This window comes from Physeter macrocephalus, chromosome 18, assembly GCF_002837175.3.
Source record: "Physeter macrocephalus isolate SW-GA chromosome 18, ASM283717v5, whole genome shotgun sequence".
Taxonomy (NCBI): Eukaryota; Metazoa; Chordata; class Mammalia; order Artiodactyla; family Physeteridae; genus Physeter; species Physeter macrocephalus.
In genome coordinates, this window is record NC_041231.1 from 15,564,057 (window position 1) to 15,585,187 (window position 21,131).

The window sequence follows — 21,131 nt, forward strand, 5'->3', positions numbered from 1 at the left end:
AACATTCTGCCCAAACCTAATGAGAAAGTTCATGGCTGCTGCAGAATCCACGGCACTTTCGGTGACAATTACATTCTGTATTATCCCCACCCCAACTCCCTTCACTAATGTACCTATGTTAATGGCCAATTTTTTCAAAATTTTACGAAAAATAACACCCTCAATACCACCTAGCGCATTCACCATCAAGAGGATCACACGGACACAAAACGTCAAACAGAGCAGCAACCGTTTGGGTCTTTGTTTTGTTAATCCTAGACCAGAATGAAGCACTCCACGAGAGAACTGCATGACTTACACCCATCGTTTCCCTGTAACACAACCACTTCCCTCTTCAACCCGTAACTGTGGACACCTGAACCCCCAACCCAAGCGCCTCCATATCAGCATTAATTGGCAATATGGCCTCCAAAGAAGGATCCAGCTGGCATTAAAATCCCAAACCACATAACAAGGTCTATTTCTGACTTTGCAGAAAGGACAGATGGTTAGTCAACTGAGTGTCTAATCAGCAGTCATGCCTCATGTGCTACCTCCACACTCTAAACGACAGTGTCCACCTTATACACTCATTCCTTGAAGACATCTGAGTGAGTCACAGATTCAGGTGAACAGCAATGAGACACTGGCATGTAAAAGGCTGGCTTCTACAGGGACTATCACTGTCTCCAACCTAGCAGTATTCCAAGAGATACCGTGAACTTCTCCAACTTGGAGATGGAGACCCCTTGACTAAGCACACAGAAAGAGCATCATGACCAACAGTCTCTTGGACCAACCAGGACGCAAGGGGATAGGACTGCCCTCAAGGGAAGCACAGAACAAGATCCTCCGTTAAGGCAGCGTAAGGTCTCCCCTTCCCCAGCACTCAGTGACCACAGGGGCAGTTTCTTACATGAGGTTCCAGATCCCAAGTCCTCACCCTACCAGACGAAGACAAGAAGGTTCTTGTCCATACTTACTGAGGGCTGAAACTCCAGGCATTCTTCCTCAAAGTCAGGGTCTACCTGATGAAAAAGAATCATTAGGAAATTAAAACATCCATTGCTTTCTCAAGGACTTGGCCCCACAAGCAGGAGACTTCAAGGCCTGCGAATACCTTTGGACAGCTAAGAACTTCTCCCTTCCCTCTGCTCATCAAACCAGCATGCCACAATCACAACACACATCACACGAGTACAACACACACGGAACAATCTATGGCTCTCAAATGTAGACACAGGAACACAAAGAATCCACTAGCAAAGCAACAGTTAAAAGCCTGAAAAAAATAAAAGATCAGTATCCAGTCATTGATAATCCTGCTTATTTCTAGCTAGAAATAAAAAAAATGTCTGCCTTCCAGCAAGAACTACATTCGCCCCAGGACATAACAGATAAAGCAACCACCACTGATCTCTGGCAAACCATGTAATCAACATTTCTCACAGCTGGTTAGCTGGGTCCATAATTTCCTATGGCTCCATTTTAAATTTCAACTTAGTCTTGATCTTCGGCTCTTCAATATTTCAAAATCATCAGCTCATACAAGTGTCAGGCATCCCAGGGGGGCTGGCACATTTCAATTCAGCCTTCCTTGGGGTCAGCTGCAGAAGCAACAGTGACACCCAGGCATCACCCTGAAAATCTCTGAGCAGCCTCACCAGTGGTACCAGGCGACAGGAGGTGTCCCTTGATGTACGGCTAGAATCTGGTATGAAAATGCATCGTACATCTTCCAGCAGATCAGAGTAAAACTCAACATCTGTCACACGGTCACACGGCTCCTTAATTTAATACAGAAACTAAAAGGGAAACTCCTCCCATCCTTCAGTGTTGAGTCTTGCCTTTCCTCAAAAACCCTCCACAGTCATTTAAAATACATTGCCTTGATTTTTTACATTCCAGTAAGTAAAAGACCCTGTCTATTCCACTAAAGCTCTGAGTAACCAGGCTTTATAAAATTACCTAATTCTTTATGGGCTTTAATGCTTCCAGCTTTACATACCACGTTTCACTGCGGCCAAGTCTTGGTCATTCATGTTAGGATCAGGGTTGGTAAATAAGATGCGGTGAGAGCAGTCAACAAGAGCAAAATGGAAAGATAATCCTAAAAGCCTGATTAGCGTTATTGTTTTAAAGATCTATTCTCTTAGCCACTGTCAAATACAGCTGACCCTTGACCAATGCGGGAGTTAACACGTGTATAATTTAGAGCTGGCCCTCCAAATCTGCGGTTCCCCATCTGCAGTTCTTCTTCATTCTCGTATTCAACCAGCCACAGACCGCGTAGCACTGCAGGGTTTACTACTGAAAAATACCCACAGGTAACTGGACCCGTTCAGAGTTCAAACCTGCGTCGTTCAGGGTCAAATGTATACAACACAGTATTATTAAATAAAGTCACCAGGATGGACACTACATTCCCACGACAGCATTATTATCAAACTGACCTTCTCCCCACATCTTGATCAGAATCCCTGTCAAATACTAAAATGTGTTCACGATTTGTGCCTCTTCTTGTCTATCAGCAGGGAAATGAGTGGAAGGAAACAGAAAAGCAGAAGGAAAAGCTAGGTAACTACGGGGCTGCCACTTACCTCTGCTGCTAAGTAATGCCCTGTAGCAAGATGCTTGAAACGGAAGAGGCTGTTCCAATATCCTGCTCCACCCCGACACGGGTCATGCTGGACCACCTGCAAGCGGAGAAATGATCAACAGGAGTGGAAGAAATGTCAATCCAAATAAGGACAACACTGAATCTGAGACTTCACACAGAAGTCAGAGTTCGGGAGCGGTATTTAAGCTGAAAAAAACCATTAACTTTCAACAAACCCGTAACAAGTATCATATGTATTGTCAAGCAATGTTTCTCCAAAGGAAAAAGAGTCTCCTAATTGACATGAAATGGTTGTAAGACAAAGTTCAGTGGTTTTCGGATTATTTGCCTGAATCGTAAGGAAGAAGTTAAGATCCTGGACTTCATCCACAAAAGGCAAAACAAACAAACAAAAGAATCTCATGGAAAACTGTAACAGCAATTTATCCATGCACTCACGTACTATAATACATCCACACGCCTGTGCTTTGAAACTGGACACTCACAGTGCCTGGGCCAATTCAGCACACAGATAAATGTAACTGCAGCTTCTGCTCATGATGGAATAACTGGCACTGGTAGTTGCTGCCATAAATAGACACCTCACACAATACATGAACATGCCACAGACAACGAGAAAACTGAGTAAGATATACAAAACAACTGGGTTCAGATGTTGGATGACAGGGAATGCACAACTGTGATCTCTGAGGAAAGGGAAATAAGGTGATCTCCGCGACTGCTCCAGCTTTCTGCTGGGAGGTCCCCTCTCTGGACAGTGGCATCGAGAAGTATTCAAGCAGAGGAGACCAGTCTCACTGAGGGGAGGAGATACGTCAGAACTTAAGGAGGCTGAGGTGACTGGAGCTTCCCAGAAAAAAAGTTCCAGAAATCTGCACAGGGGCCTCCTTTAATCTTTGGCTAAATACCAAGCTGCATATGTGTAAGGCGAGACCCCACAGGGCCAAATAAAAAACGAGAGGGCAGTCGTAAGCTCAACAATCCAGGAGTTCACACAGGACTAGAAGGTGTTCTAACAAGCCAGAGGAGAGGCCTGTTGAACACCTGGGGCCTTCAGTATCGATGTCAAAAGGCTCACACCTTAGTAGCAGGGCTAGTCTAGCCCTAAAAAAATGCTACAGTACACTTGACCTAATGAAGCTTTAAAACAAACCTCCAAAGGATCAAAGTGATCTACAAGTAACTTTCTTTGTCTGGCAAAACAAAATTCAGTACTCTTTAAAGGAAGGCAACAGATCCAGATAGTCAACAAAGGAGCATCACAACATTCAGCATATTGTCCTAAAGCAGTGGACAGGCAAGAATCAGGAAAATGCAACCTGTCAGACAATATCGAATGACCCAGTATGTCCATGTGGGTTGGTGGAGGCTAGAGAAATATGTAATAGTGACCCCCAAATTTTCCCATTTTGATACATAACCACACATTTTAAGAAACTCAGTGGTTTCAAAGTAGGATAAATACACATACACACACTCACACATGCATCAAGACACATCATAATTAGGTTAATGTAAACCAGAAATAAAAAGAAAAAAATTTTACAGTAGCTAGGGAAAAAAAGAGACACTATATGCAGGGAACAAAAGGAACGAAAACCACTGAATTCACATCAGAAAATAATGCATGCAAGACAACAATGGATGAACGCCTTCAAGTACAAAAAGAAAAAACTGTCTATGTAAAATTCTACATTCAACAAAAATATCCTTCATGAATGAAGGCCGTATGGAGAAATCAGAACCTTTAATACACTGCAGGTGGGAACGTACAATAGTGCCTTCAAGACAGTCTGGCATTTCCTCAAAAGGTTAAACAAAGTAACCATATGACCCACAATTCCATTCCTGAGAGAACTGAAACTCCTCACAGAAACTTGTCCATGAATGCTCACAGCAGCATTATTCACAACAGCCAAAAAGCCGAAAACAATCCAAATGCCCATGAATAGTAAATAAAATATGGTATGTCCATACAGTGGAATATTATCTGACAATAAAAAGAAAGGAAATACAGATATGCACAGCAACATGGATAAACTTTGAAAACTTTATGCTAGGTAAGAGAAGTCAGGTACAAAGGACCACATATTGTAGGATACCATTTATATGAAATGTTCAACCTGGGCAAATCTATAGAGATAGAAAGTGGACCAGTTACCAGAGGTGGGGAGGGGCAGATCTGAAGAGAGATGAGCTGTGACTGCTACGGCTCAGAGATTCTTTTGGGTCAACTAAAAACCACTGAGAACTACACACTGTACATTTCTGAATTGTGTGACATATGAATTGAATCTCAATGAAGCTGTTATTTTCAAAAACGAAAAATAAACTGATTTTTTATAATGAAGGTGAAATAAAGATATTCACGGACAAATAAAAAGCTGTTTTCTTGTCTTCAAATGAGAGCTGAGAGAACTGGCCAGTGGCAGAGCTGCACTACAGAAATGATAAGGGAGTTCTTTAGGCTGAAGGAAAATGATTCCAGATGCAAACTCAAATCTACACCAAAAAATGAAGAGCTGGAGATGATGACTCTGTGGGTAAAAGACTCCTTTCCTCTCATTTTTCCATGTTTTTAAAATGCAAGTGACTCTTTAAACAAGGCAAAAAAATAAAAATGCACTATGGAGTTTATAGCATTTATAGAATAAAATGCAAGAGAATATCACCACAAAGTACAGGAAGGGAGAAACAGAAGTGCAGCTGACCCTTGAATAACCCGAGTTTGAACTTCAAGGGTCCACTTACACGTGGATTTTTTTCAATATTAAATACTACAGTGCTACGTGGTTGGATGAGTCCACGAGTACAGAGGAACCACAAACACAGAGGGCTAACTATTAGTTATACGTGGATTTTTAACCATGTGGAGGGTCACTGCCCCTAACACCCGTGTTGTTCAAGATTCAACTGTATACTATCGTAAGGTTCTTACATCACGTGTAAACAGATATGACGATATGTAACACTGACTGGCAATCAGGTGAAGACGTATAATGAAAACCCTAAATCATGACCAGAAATATAAGACACATGGTGTTGTCTTCCTTCGTTTATTTGGAAGGGGCACTTAAGTTTCTAAAATCCTCAAGAAGAAAATAAAAAAGGAAGACGTTCAGTGTTTCCCTAGAGTATTCAGAGGGAAAACCGGCAGGGAACAGTTTTGGGGGGAGTCAAAATTAGACAGCTGTTGCTTCTCAGACGACAAAATATAGAAGATGTTCTACAGTGGACTTCGGGGTTAAGTCAGTCCATGCTGCAAAAACTCTCCCCAAAAGGTTGACACGCTTAATTCATTTCAATCAGTTTGTGAGTGAAGAAGACATGGTACTTGCTTTTAAGGTTCTAAAGTCAGTCACGGTGACTTCTGTAGGGTTCTGACATTTCTAATACTTTTTTAGTTTCTGAATTAAATCCCAAGTCCCTACAGCCTGGATATATTGACCTTCAGGATCTGGTCTCCTAAAACAGTTTCTGTCTCATTTTGCATGACTATCCTCTCTGCTCATCAAATGAGGTTACTGACTTCTAACCCAAGGTAGCCTCACACTTCCAATTCCGCGTTAGTACCTTATAGGAAGCGACTTACTCCGTTCATCACTTCCTTCTGCAATACCCGTCATCCCGTCAGCACCAGCTCAGATGCTAGCTCCTTCAGGAAGTCTTCCTTAATCCCGTGCCTTCCCTCATCTACACCTCCAGAGGACAGGGAATGTGCCTCTTTGTGCTCTGGAGGTGTAGATACTTCACCATCCGGTATCTTTCCATCCTATCACCAACGTGCAGTCACCTACAAATCGTGATGGGTTAGGCACTTGATTACATATTGCTGTGATAGATAACTGAGCAAGGGAAAGAAGAAAAACAGAAAGAAGAGATGATCAGATGATCCGAAAAAGAAATTTCTAACTTCCGCTGGGAGTTGGCTTCCAAGGTAGCTATTATTTTCCTCCACGGGAACATCTGGCATCCTTCTGATATGGCGTGATGTGTTTGTTTCTCTAAGTCATCCCAAGTCATCCACTGTTTTTGGAACAAGGTGGGTTTCAGTACCTGGATGTGACTTATTCCTATAAATCCAGGAATCCTTTCTCCCTGCCTGCCCCACCCCATCCCTTACCTCCACCTCCCAGAGGGCTTTTGAACTAGTGGCAGATGTAGCGGACTGCCGGCCGGTAGTTCTCAGGAAGACATGTTGCTTCCTTCTGTGCTCGTCACAGGTGAGAAACTTCTCCTGCTCGGCGTGGAACAGCCTCACCACGTCACCCTAAAAGTCAACATACGGAGGGATTAAGGAAAATGCATTTAAAAAGAGAACCAAAGAGGACCCAAGTGCTGCCCAGCTTGTAACGTATCAAACTTACCCCCTTTAATATGTCATCTTTGTTATCACTCCACTTCATGAAAAGGACGATTTTCCAGCTTGTATTGCAGTTGACGGAATTGACCTAGAAAACAAATTAGAGTTATTTTTTCACATAGCCCTCAACAACTGTGGTTTCCTGTGCCCAGATGCCTCATTTCTGCCCAAGAAGCAAGGCTGTGCTTCAGTCCTCCAAGCCTAAAGACTGACACCATTAAGATCATAGAACTTGCAAATTCAATTGGCCTGATAGAAGTCTTCGGTAATAAATGGTTCATTTGTACCACTCAGTATGTATGCTGCAACTCTGGCTAACAGAACCAAGCTTCCTGCCCTCCTAGAATGATATCTTCTTCTCTTTCTTTTTTTTCCCCCCAAGTCTCTTGTACTATAGCCAAAAAGTAAAGGCCCAGTGAAAACACATATGTATAAAATGAGATGAGCTACAAAGGCAAAAAAAAAAAAAAAAAAAAAAAAAAAAAAAAAAGTCCAATGTATACATTCTAAAATGTTCATGATACAGCCATTGTTTGTACACGAAACATATGCCAGGCACTGGGCTAACATTCACTAATACATTTTATCCTCAGCAACACCCTAAAAAACAGCAATAACCATCATGCCCATTTCAGAGGTAGGAAAACTGATGCCCAGGGAGACTGGGTAATGAACCTACAGTCACAGAGGTAGGGAAGGGCAGATTCAGGATCTGCATCCGTATCTGTCTGTTTCCAGAGCTTGTGTCCTCCAAACAAACATGAGGCAAACATTTATGTCACAATCAAGTTATTGCCCTTGTGTCCTATAATTGCCAATTAAGCTAAGTAGATGTACTGCTAAAAGTAAGATATCCCTCTCACAGGTCTGCCGATGGCCGGCAGTGTCCCCTTCTTCTGAATTAGCAAAAGACACACTCTTTAGGGAGACCAATTAGAAAAGGGTACCCCTCTGGCCAAAAACACTTGGTAAAGGGGGCCCTTCTCTCGTTAAAGAAATTAGAAAATAATCCCCCAGGGATGCAAAGCTTAGCAAACTGAGCCCTCAGGTGACTATCGGCCCCCACCCAATGAACAGGCTTATATAACCTCATAGTGGCAGGCCTGGCTCTCGGTTTGTTCACCTGCAGAATGGGTACACTGCCCAGAGCCACTACTCAAGCCGCTGTGAGCACGCACGTGCTCTGGCCCCAGCAAGGTTTGCTCCTGCAGCACATGCCTGCCCACGAGGCGTAACTTGATTTCCCTTACCTCGTTGCAGCCTGGGTTATCCACCAGCTGATGGCTGCTGGCATGTAAGGGCTGGCCAGCATTCACGGGGTTCAGAACAACCTTATCACCTATGACCACCTGGAAAGGAAAGGACCAATAGAGCATTTCACAAAACAGGTCAGGACTGCAGACTGACCAGTGGCTAGTTCTGGCAGGAGCTGTAAGAGCCTGCATAGAAGAAGGCCCAGCTTCCAGCAAGTAGAATGATACAGCACAAAGGCACAATTCACTCAGCTCAACATTCTATCATAACCTAAACGGGAAAAGAATTTGAAAAAGAATGGATACTTGTATGGGTATAACTAAATCACTTTGCTATACACCTGTAACTAACACATCAGTGTTAATCAACTATACTCCAATATAAAATAAAAATTTTTAAAGATATAAAGAATGGAATTTCAAAAAAAAATCAAAAATTAAAAAAAGATTTTAAAACCCCAAAGCCTGACCCTGACCAGGAAGGGGTGATGGTCACAAGCCTAAGGGTAAATTTTTGTCCACAATTGTCACTGATTATCCAGAGGCGATCTCAAAGTCAGGCCAGAGCAGGAAGAAAAAAATCGTACTTTCGTTAGCTTCAGTTGAGGCACTTGTACAAATAAGCTCTAACTAAATTTTAGGAGTAGAAGCAGATTATTGCCTGAAGTAAGTCTTTATCTGTGCAAGAATAAAGCTATAAATTTATATTTCTAAAGCAATGACTTTTATACTTTTTTGAAAAGTCATATTAAGAGATACGTTTTCTATTATGACTCAGTCATACATACAGACTTCTGTGGCTATATGTGTATATGTATGTATGTGTATATACATATATGCGTGTATATACAGATAGATACAGAGATCTCTATTTATCAAAAAAAAAAAAAAAAGTCACCCCCTCCCAAACAATCTTATCCCGATTAGGTTTAACACAGCTTGATCCTGCCTATTCTATTCCACTTTCTAAAGTGAGAGTCACAAGCTACTAAATTGATCTCTCGGCCCATGAGTAGATGAATACCTGTCCTTTGAAAGACACTATTCTACAAGTATGCAAGTCCATCTTACCTTCTCAGCTAAGGCACAGCTAAACAGGTAAGCTTAAAGGACAGGAAAGGAAAGGACTTGCTAAAACTGAAGTTCAGAGCAAAGCACCCTTGTCTTTTATTATGGGAGTGGAAGGAAGAAGAACAGAAAGGATGGTTTCCTAAGATGTAAAACACACCTATTCTCAGTTTGATACATTTGGGGAACACACACAACTAAATTTTCTCTAACTCAAAATATATGCAAGTTAAATATGTCAAAAAACCCAACCCTTTAGGTGAAACCTAAGCTTTCCTGGACTCGTTCTTCTATACTCAGTTGATGGTCACTATGCACTGTACACCAGCTGCGAGGGGGCCGCTCAGGTACTAGATGCTTCAGGTATATTGTATATACTTTAATATGCACACAAACATAATAAACTAAAGCATATTTAAACGACCCAAAGCTTGTATACTTAAATATTAAAAAATGGGAAAACCCAGTTTCAGGTGAAGGCAAGTTAAGCTTTTTGACAAGATTTCACACTGTTTAAATATACATATTTCTTTTTGGTAGAAAACAACTATTTCAGAATCTTAACAAGGTTGGAAATATAGCTGATAGCATTTAAACATACTCACTGTTAAGTATATGCCCACATAATGACTTACTAAGGTAGCTCATAAGTATCAGAACAGTTCTAAGTCACCCTGGAAAGGACTTCTGGGGCTTTATAACTTAATGACCCCTCAGGAGAGGAGCCAGCTCGGGACCAACCACAGTCCTTGAAATGGAAGCAAGAGCCTGCAGAGTTATCAACAAAGAGCAACTGAGGATAATCCTAAAATCCACTCTCCTTCCCTGATCTACCTACTTCTTTTCCATCCTTCTGTCCTAACTTTATTTCCACAACAGAGCAGCATTTCTTTTCCACTACTGATCTAGAAGGACAGGGACACTCCTCAGGACACTCATACATGATAGCTGCTTTTGTGGTAAAGTTACTCAAGTAATGGGCTGCTCACATGATTATTTTTCAGAAGCCCAGTAAGAAAAAAACAGAGCTACTGTATTTAGGTCACATTGCTCTCCAAATTTCCCTGTTTCCCAAACACTGGTTTCCATAGTGATTTCCTTCTCCTCATACAGGATAAGCCTCTGGCTCCAACTTTAAATTTCTCCTAGTTGACTCTAGTGTACAGTTATGGTTGGAGGCCTGGCACGGAGCACGCCCTGGGCTGGGCATGTGCACTTACACTGTCTCCGATGGAACGCAGCTTGTAGAATGGCTGAATGTAAAACCAGGACCCTTCGTTGCCAGCCTCGTCCAACGTTACTCTCATGGCATTCTTCTCCAGCAGAGCTGGAAGCCTCTTATTCACTGTTAGGTATTTATTACTTTTCAAATGCAAGAGCTGAAAACCACCAAGGGAATAAGGTGAGTGTCAGCACGTCTCCGAATCTCTACATTTCTCTCTCAGTCATGTAAGGTATGTCATCAAACACTCCTCCCGCCACTGAGCCGCCTGTGAAGCTAGAGAACCACAGAAGTGGCTAAGGCGGGGAATGATTAGAGAAGAAGGAAGACCAAAGGGAGGAGAAGTAGAAGGAAGAGGAGAAGACGACATATTTTCCCCCCAACCCAGCCCTGGACAAGGTGGATGTCACTCAGGCCAAGTGCACCGTCAGCGAGGAACAGCACTCTGCACTGGTTAGCAGGAAGGGGTCTAACCCCAGGTAAAGGGACCACAGAACTGCAGTCTGAATATGCCCTGACGTGAAGGTGAGCTAAGGAAGGGCACTTTTGAACAAGAGAAACAGTTCAGTTTAATAAGTGACGCCATTAGGGGACTGTCAACTCATTTGGAAAAAACATGGCTGCTATGGATTTCCACCTTGAATTTCTAAGCACTCTATTTTTATTTTATTTTATTTTTTTTGCGGTACGGTGGCCTCTCCCATTGCGGAGCACAGGCTCCGGACGCGCAGACTCAGCGGCCACGGCTCACGGGCCCAGCCGCTCCGCGGCACGTGGGATCTTCCCGGACCGGGGCACGAACCCGTGTCCCCTGCATCGGCAGGCGGACTCTCAACCACTGCACCACCAGGGAAGCCCTAAGCACTCTATTCTTAATTCTTGTGTAACGGTTACATGAAGGGGATGGAAAGATGGAAGATCTAGATGTGAAACGTCTCATACTAAGTCTAGACCAGGAAGAGCTGACCAAGGCTTCCCAACTCAACAGGCTGTAAGTGAAGATGGAAGGGAATATGAAAGACCATCCAATCCCTGGAGAAATGATAGGACTAGCATGGGACACCACTTCCAACTTCCAGTATCTCCCTTTTCAGGTTAACAGATACAGTTTCTAGAACAGTCCTAGGAGGCCCACAAATCTTCTTGTCTGATCTGTGAGCCCCTGAAATCTCCTGGCCATGGTACATAAGGCAACGCCTTCCCAAGCTTCCTTGGTACTCTGATGAGTAGCCCCTGATCCTCCACGCACCTCTCCAAGTGCTGGACTTAGCTGGTTTATAACCTGGCATTACCTACAGGTGATCCTCAAGATCTAGGCTGGGAAAATAAGAAATATTAGGTAATAAGTATTCACAGCATACTCTGTGACAGCTACCTCTCAATCATCCTAGGCCACAGATACCATTATTATTCCCATTCCGCTAGTGAGCCAGCTGAAGCATGGCAAGAATTCTTGCCCAATACCTAACAGGAAAAAAAGTGGGAAGGAACTCCTTTGTCATTTGTAAAGTTAATATTAGTATTAGTAAAGAGAGATAAATTAGGAGTTTGGGATTAACACACTATTCTATATATAAAATAGATAAACGAAAAGGACCTACGGTATAGCACAGGGAACTATATTCAATATCTTGTAATAACCTATAATGCAAAAAATATGGAAAAGAATAGATATATGCACATATGTATAACTGAACCACTTTGCTATATACCTGAAACTAACACAACATTGTAAGTTAACTATATTTCAATTTTTAGAAATGGTTAAAAAAAAAAGCCACATTTGGCGCTGGACTTCTTCACACGGTTTTCTGCAAGGATAGACCTAGGTGGATTTTTTTTTTTTTTAGCAAAACCTGTTGTAGCTGTTTCTTAAATTGTGTTTTATCTTGTCAAATTTGAAGGTACCAGATATAAACAAGTAAACCTCACAACCCGTGAGGTAAGACATGAGACCTATCATCAAATATTCTACCTGAAGGTACAGAATTGCTCTTATTACTTCTGGCGACCAGCTCTTGAACCAATTTTTACCAAATATGAAGAACTTTCAAGAAATGCAAGTTAGGCAAAAGCGCAACAGCCAGGCTCCTCTTCAGATAGGGAGCCTCCCATCTAAAAAATGTGGACAGATTTTAAATTATCAGTACAGAGGAGAGAAGTGGACTCTTGCACTGAGAAAGAACCAACTAAAAGCCCAAGAGTCCAGCCCACATCACAAGAAATGCTAGACCTTTTGCAATAAACTGGCTGTCTCCACGGAGTCCTATCTGTCCAAACCGGGTTTCGCGTGCTTGTTTTTCGTTTCACTCTTTGTAAAGCTTCAGCTCCACGACAGAAGAGCGGCTTTGACCCACCTGGATCACATTGCCATACTGGATCACGGTCCCCAGCAACTTCCTGTTTTCTGTCTCATTCTGCTTCTTTTCCAAGTCTGCAGCATGCTGTACATAGAGGAGGAAGATTGGTCACAAAGAGGAAACAATGGGTTATATATTTCTCTGCCGCAAGGCAAAAGCAATATAGCCAGTTCATACAAGAACCACAGAAATAAGCAAATACCTAAGTACACCCTGAGGCTAAGTGCAATGAGCAAGGGGTTCAAGAATCCAACCCACTATGCCTTGTTTGCTGGCCTTCTTGGCTTTTTAAAAATGTATTCATTTTTTAAGGAATTCATGGACATCTGGTTAGGGTAAGACTAAGTCACAAGCTTACGTATTTTTAAAGAAAATAGGGTAGGGTTGGAAGGGAATTTGCATAGCCCTTTTATGATTTGTACAGCTCTTCTTTATAGCTTTGGAGTAAAATAAACCAGGATTCAAAGACTGGTTTTGTGACCTGGAATGTGTTATTTAACATCTTTGCAAGCCTCAGTTTCCTCTTTTGTAAAATGAAAATAAAAATAGTACCTTCACCTCACAGGAATCACACAGCACAGTATCTCATCAATGCGGCATTCATGGAGTGTTAGTTATTATTGTTACAAACCAATTATAATTTATTTAATTTTCACGGTAGTTCCCTGAGAAGATCATTATCCCAATTTAATAAAGAAGAAACAGACTCAGAGAGAAGAAAACGTTTGGTCGACACTGCATAGCTAGTTGAATGGGTACAAAAGGAGTACTATTTTCTCTACTACTGTGTATATTTGAAATTTTGCTTAATAATGTCATTTTTTCAAAAATTACACGTCTATTAAGTAAGTAAGAGATAATCCTCAAACCCACATTTGGGTTAACTCCAGATTTACACATTCACAAATGAGGCTGGAGGTATTACTAGTGCAGCTCTGGCAGGCCAGGGAACATGGTACAACCAAATAGAGGGTTCCCATAACAGTTTGCCAAGGCCACCAACCCGCACAGTCATTTTTCCTTCGTTCACCTGTGTAACTCTGCAAGTCTGTTAGCATATTATAACCACACCCAAGGGGAACTAGTTTCATCCTAGGCAATTAAACTGCTGTTCCAATCTCTGACTCCCAAACCCAGACTAAGTAAAACAAAAGAAAAAGTAATGGAAGAAATACGGTATCTAATCTGATGGGTGACAGAAGCATGATGATGACCAAGGATGTATTTCAGAACCGTTTCCAACGTTCTCTTCGTAGAGTCTCCCCTTGCCTTGAGGCAAGATGCTACCAGACGCCAGTGGGTTAATAATGGGCTTCTTTCCCAGGGAACACGTCCGCATTTCCACACAACCCTTCTGGACTTGGTCTTGGTTCCACCACAGACCAGCTTTATCATCGTGGCCAGGTCGTTTAATCTCACCAAGCCTCCCTCAGCATTCTCATCCACAAACTGAGGACAATACAAGTCTTTTTTCTCCCTAATCACAGAGATTACAGAAAAAGCATACCAGACACAAAATAGGCATTCAATAAATTTAAACCATTGTTATACACAAGTTTCTGTAACTAAGAAATGTTCTAATGAAAATTTCAAAAGGTGAACTAAGGTGGGTGGGTGAAGAATCTTTCAGTTTCCTTCAAATTCAGCATTCGCCCCCACCTCTACCTGGAGTATAGGGATTTTTAGGAAGGAACATCTTTGGAGAAAAATAAGCTGCAGGAAGCAATCCTAAACCAAAAGGAAACCACATTTATAGGAGGGTAAGGATTGGCCTACGTCTGTGTGCATGACTGCAAGTTTGTAGCAAGTGTCTCAACCCTTTAAAACTATGGTCTATTCAGAGGCTTCCCTCTTTCTCTTTCGGAATTCGTTACCAGTCTGCTATTCTCAGTTACAAAAAGGTAATATCCACTGGCTTCAAGACACATCCAGAAATAATATCAGCGCAGACACCATGGCAGTCCTTGACATCCAAACCGCCCTGGGCAGGGCTCTCCCCCACTCTCTCTTCCCCTCCATAAACACCTTCCCATCCCTTCCTCCCACCTCCTTCCTCCCTATTTTCATGCCTGAGCTGTACCCTCTCCAAAGAGCTCTACAGTACCCACAGGTTCTGCAGGTAGTTTAAAAAAGAAAAAATACACTGGACTGAATCCACTTGGAAGGCAGGTTTATACTTTGCAGAGAGCCATTTATTCTTTCTGCTAAGCAGTTCTCAGCTAATAAGGACAGGAAAGTGGAGAAAGCAAAAAAATGTCAAAGGGAGGGAAAAAAATCAGGGAATTCAGTCAAATAAAACAACATTTTCCAACAAACAAATACAAATTTTCTCTGCTCGAAACACCACACCAAAAGGATTCACCTTGAGAAAATTATAAAGTAGTGTTTCTTGAACTTAAATGATATAAGGGCTCCTGTTTAAGAGGGGAAATTCTCATGGATATTCCTCTTACTCTCAAGAATTTCCAGTGGCTTCAATCTAAGAAATATTAATCTAAAATATTAAGTTCCTACCTACGCTCAGACTAAGTACACAAGTCGTAATCCAGTGGTCACTGGCATATCTATAAGGAAATGTCAGATTAGTCACCAAGAAGGCACATATTTCATATTTAAGACTAATTAGGGGCTTCCCTGGTGGCGCAGTGGTTGCGCGTCCGCCTGCCGATGCAGGGGAGCCGGGTTCGCGCCCCGGTCTGGGAGGATCCCGCGTGCCGCGGAGCGGCTGGGCCCGTGAGCCGTGGCCGATGAGCCTGCGCGTCCGGAGCCTGTGCTCCGCAACGGGAGAGGCCGCAGCGGAGGGAGGCCCGCATACCACACACAAAAAAAAAAGACTAATTAAACACCAGCAGCTCTGAAGATTAAAGGTCATTCGTCTACAAACATACAAAAGATAAAAGTAGGACAGAAAATACATAACTGGAGAATAAATATCTAAGAATATCAAATATCACGCCTGAAAACTCCATTAAAAGGTTTGATGATGACCAAGCCTACATACAACTACTCAACAAACATTCCATGCATTAAGCTTATGGACCATTCTAAGAATTCGCTTTCCTATAAGCACTCTTTGTTTAAGGAGAAAACTCTCCCACTCACTTCACCTTTTACTAAGTGTACAAATACTATATATGTGTTCATTTGAGTTCACAAATCTGTCTTTAGATAACTCCTCCACAAAACCAAATTGGTTCCCTTCCCCCAGTTTTACTGATATAACTGACATATAATTTGGCTTTCAGAAAAAAAAAATCCATCATGATTTTTAGTTCAAAAGGTTGATAAAAAAGGAAGTAAAACTAACACATTTTAAATCAACTATATTCCAATAAAAATTAATTTTAAAAAGTAAAATTTTTTTAAAGTACAGTACAGACAATACCTGGGCCCACTGATCAAGGCTGCTTTCACCCTTGAAAAAATTAGATCTGGTCTATTAAATCCCTCAAGTATATTCTAAAGAGGAGCCCACACTGTAAGACAGTGAATCTGTATAAACTTTCTGAAGAATAATCCAGCAATATCTACCAAAAAGTTTTTCAACGGGCATAACTTTGATTTAGCAATCCCATTTCTAGGAGTTTCTCTAAGAAGATCATCTGGCATGTGCACAAGGCCATAACCATCATGTATTTTGGGGCGGAATGGCAAAAACTGTCAGAATCCTGAATACCTCCTCCCCCCATAGGGATTGGCTGTCTAAAATTACAATACTGCTATACCTTGGAGTAATCAAGTAGCCATTAAAAATACAGAGCTACCTATTTATTCATGACATATTAAGTGGGAAAAAAAGCAAGTGAAATAAAGAGAAGTGAGGGACTTCCCTGGCGGCCCAGTGGTTAAGACTCCACGCTTCCAATGCAAGGCGCATGGGTTCAAACCCTGGCCAGGGAACTAATAAGATCTCACATGCCGCGCGGCACCGCCAAAAAAAAAAAAAAAAAAAAAAAAAAAAGGAAGAAAGTCAGATGGCATGCCCCCATTAATACTTTAAAATATAGAGATAAAGGAATAAAATAGGGGATGGGAGACTGGGGCACACACCAAGATTATCTTTGAGGAGTAAGGTTTAGAGATCTTTTTTTTTTTTTTTTCCCTTTTCTTACTCATGTATACTTTGGAGCTCACTTCCTACAATACTCACTTCAGAAACACCTTCATCGTACCTCTGTGGCAAGAAGCCTAGATTTTTAAAAAGCCATCTTAAATGTGTTACCTTTTCAATATTTAAAGATCCCAATAATTTAAGTACCTGTTGCTCTTTGCCCTTACACAATGGGTTGCGGACAGTCCTGAATTTCTAAGGGAGAAATCATGCTCTATGCTATGGTCTCTACCGCCGTGAATCATCACAGACATTAAGATGCTCCCTAAGCAACATCAAGGTCAACCCCATCACAGCCACCTGCTATTTAATTTCAGAAATGGAAAAACCATTATTAAATTACTACAGAGACGTCAGTGGAACAGTGGGGAACCTTATTTATTTAAGGTCAACAAGCTCTGAAGTATCTAACATAAATATTAAGCCTTCTGAAAACAAGCAAGGCAGGATCCAGGCTTCAGATGACAATAAAGACTCCTCACTCCTCTGGTTCCTCCTAGCTTGTAGAAGCTACGGCTTAAGGTAATGGACCATTTCTCAGAACCAAAACAATGTAGGTGCTGTTTCAAGGTAACAGGTAAAAATGCTGTCAGGAAACGGTAGTCGAGGGCTGTAGAACAAATTATGTGATTTGCAGATGGGGGAACCTCATTCTGCCAAGAGTCTTGGGAAATCACGACCAGGGGAGTTAGAATCCAGTTATTCTCTCAGAACGAAGAGACACACATAGCAACCAGCCACTAGATGTCACTGTCCTTCAGGGAGTTGGTGGCATGTTGCTTAGCCTAGTCAAAAGGAAGTCAACTGGTCTAGACGACTAATTCCTTAAATGGCATTAATTTAAAATAATCTGACCTTTGATTGGGGTGTTCCACAGTAGCTGACAAAAATAAAAATGAAAACCCACTGGAGACTGACCGTCCGCCCCCAAAGGCAAGTGGCTGCCCAAAATACAACATTTTCATGACGACACTAGAACATGTGGATGACTGACAGACACAAGAGGGGGAAAAAAAGGTCCGGCCAAGCAGGAAGGCAGGAACTGAACAAAGTTAACAGCCAAGACCTGCAAGTCATGTCAGTGATCCTGAATCAGGAGACAGCGCTGCTTTCCTTTTTAAATTTATTTAAAACAAAAACAGCATGAAAGAGAGAATTTATTGTTGATTTTAGTAAGGAGCTCAAAGTTCTTGGTCACCTTTAGGATCGCCTTTTTTCAACTCTGTAGTTTTTTCATGGTTCATTTGTGGGAAGGGGCGGGAAAAGGAACTGCTGATGAAACAACACACGTATCACAGGCTGCGAATAGTTGGCCAGAGAACGCCATCCTGCTGAGCCACTCCGGTGTTGGTGTTGAGTGTGATGTTTTAAACTTGAAAGGGAAGCAGCTGCCAACATTTTTTTTAAAAATTGAGAGATGACACATCAAAGCATGGATTTTAGCTTCTCTTGAAGAAGCAGAAGATGTGGCGGCAGTTCCTGGCCCACCTTCCCACGCAGCAACGGCAGGGGAGCGGAGCTGGCCCCCAGACCCGCACACAGGCACACGCCCCTTCGCGACCCAGCCCACCAAGGCCTCTTGGTTCCAACTGGCTTCCTGCTCGGCCACGAGGAATCTGAATTTACAACTCCAGCTGTAAAAAGCGTAGGAGAAGAAAGGGTTTGAGATGCACTAAGAATACCTCAGTGGACAGAATCAATTGCATCCGAGAAAAGGGGCCGCAGGACTGCTAAGGCCACACTCCTTCCACCAAGATAACCCCACAGGCGTACGTGCTAAATGGCTCTGCCAGGAGACGTGCAGATTTGAGCAACCTTTCCTACCCATTCAACTCGATTCCCATGCTCCCAGTACAGACTTCGGGGGCGTCCTGGATCCTCACAATGATTGGGGAAGGAGAGGATCGCTACCCATACTCCATGGACAAGAGCCAGGGATGCTGGATGCCCTGAAATGTACAGCACAGCCCTGTGCAAGGAAGAAGCGTCGTTCCTCCCACACAATTTGGTATTCCAGTGGACAGTCACACGGCTTAAAAAGCTGCCATTCCTGAGCCAAACCCCTAACTCCACTTTGCACATGAACACAAAGCATGGATCTGCATGGTTCAATTAATAATATTATTAACACCTTTTCCAAAAATGGGAGCGTTATTTAATAAAGAGAAGCGTGTACCTTGCATTCTTAGTAACATCACCAAGAGCAGCTGACCATTTTGGAGCACCACATTATGGAACACATGCTTTGTGGGTCACCAGTACTACAGACCTACATCGGCCAGTCTTCAGCTGCCTCACTCACAGGGTCTATACAAATAGACCCTGTAAAAGCATTTATTTCCTTATGTCCTCTAGAGTGACTGTGCCTGAGCATTAACTTAATAAAGTATACAATTATAAAATTTATTATTTTCCCTCTATTTTGCCTTTATAATTCAGTTTCAAAGCTTTGGCATCTTGGGAGATTATATTATTTACAGATTTTATTTCCTCTTTATACAGTTACATAATATTTGCTATTCAGAGGGAGCAATGGGTCTGCTGAGGTTGAGAATATCTGCCCTAAAACCATTAAAATAATGATGCAATCCCCAAAGCCTTCAAACCAATCTCTTCGCTTCTGTCGTTTTCTTTTTCTCTCCTACCCTCTTACTCCCACAGATCTGCCTCACTCTGAGGCTTACCTGTCACCTCCTCTTCCTCCAGAAAGCCCTCCCTGACTACCATATCACCCATCCTTATACTCAAGTGGATGTGACTGCCCCTTCTAGGGGGCTCCCACAGCCTCGGTGGTTTGCCCTATAATAGAACTTGCTACAGTCGTGTCACTACCTCTTTATGCTTAATTAGCTATTAAGCTCCCAGAGGGTTACGATGCTGTCACAGTTTTATCACCGTCACCTAGCACAGTGCTCACTCATTCATTCAAGAACTATTTCTTGAGCACCTACTATGTGCCAGACACTATTACAATGCACTGGGGATACAGTGGTGAACAAGACAGGCACTGCTCCTCATCGTGTGGTGTCGTCATTCTACTGAGTGACAGATGATAATTAAGGGGACTTTTAAATATAACTGCAGACTTTGATCAGTGCAGAGAAAGATATAAACAGGGTCCTATGACAGAGGAAAGCAAGCAAGACATGGCTTAGATAAGGAGATGGGGAGAGACCTCACTGAGATGACTTAAACTGAGAGATGAAGGAGGCAGAGGTCGTAGCTTAGGCAAAGTCAGAAGACTGCTCTCAACAGGACAAATGGCAAGCGCTAAGGTCGTGAGACAGTTAGGAGCCTGTGGTGCTCCAAAAAATAAAACGAAAGGACACAGAGCAAGTCTAGCTGGTTCAGAAGCCTCAGAGGGAAAGCAGGGTCCAGCAGGCACAAAGGCTGCATTTCATTTTAAGGGCCATGCGTGCTTGTGTGTCTTCACACTGGAGGATCAGCTCAAGGAGGTTAGGAACCTGGTCTTCTCATCAGGCCTGGAGCCCCTCACCCCTTTCTAATACAGTATGTGCTGAATAAAGGAGCCCCTTCCATGGGCCCTACCTACCCAGTGCAGTTGGCTCTGACTTTGCCATTTATTACTCACAAAGAGAGCAAGCGTGAGCCCCATGTGCTCACAGATACCCTACATCCTCGGCTATCATCACTAAGTCTCAAGAGCTTTTTTTTAAATTAAGTTAGTAAATATTTGAGTGCCTACCATATGTTGTAGGCAAGAGGGATACAGCAATGAGCACACCTGACACAAATTTCTGCCTGTGAGTAGTTTACATTCTAGTGGGGGTAGAGAGCTGATAAATAAATTAGAAAGATCATGATAAGTGACGTGGAGAAAAATAAAGCAGAACAGGGGGATGGGGAACGGAATGCAATTTCCAAACCACACTGGATATATGTCATGTCTTTCTTCTCCACATCTCAAAGAAGCTCCACACAGATTAGCCTCACAGAAGAATTATATCATCTCGACACTACAGAATTATATCATCATTTGACACATGGAAAAACAGGCTCAGAGAGGCTCAAAAATTTGCTTATGGTCACAAAGCACATCAGCAGTAGAATGAGCATCTCTTTCATATGCCAAGTAACAGACAAGATAAATACAATGATAAAAGCTAAAATTTTCTGAGCACTTATCACATGCCA

At 42.4% G+C, this 21,131-nt stretch overlaps 1 protein-coding gene across 1 annotated transcript in view; it reads right to left on the reverse strand.

Moving 5' to 3' along the window:
* Positions 1 to 21,131, reverse strand: part of ITPR1 (inositol 1,4,5-trisphosphate receptor type 1) — a 221,277-nt gene that overhangs the window by 78,660 nt on the left and 121,486 nt on the right. Inside the window, exons 6-12 of the mRNA XM_028478860.2 lie at positions 12,863 to 12,949; positions 10,504 to 10,662; positions 8,213 to 8,311; positions 6,967 to 7,050; positions 6,723 to 6,869; positions 2,580 to 2,675; positions 963 to 1,007 (exon numbers count right to left, since the gene is read on the reverse strand). Coding sequence (XP_028334661.1) covers positions 963 to 1,007; positions 2,580 to 2,675; positions 6,723 to 6,869; positions 6,967 to 7,050; positions 8,213 to 8,311; positions 10,504 to 10,662; positions 12,863 to 12,949 — 717 coding nt within the window. The remainder of the gene's footprint in view (positions 1 to 962; positions 1,008 to 2,579; positions 2,676 to 6,722; positions 6,870 to 6,966; positions 7,051 to 8,212; positions 8,312 to 10,503; positions 10,663 to 12,862; positions 12,950 to 21,131) is intronic.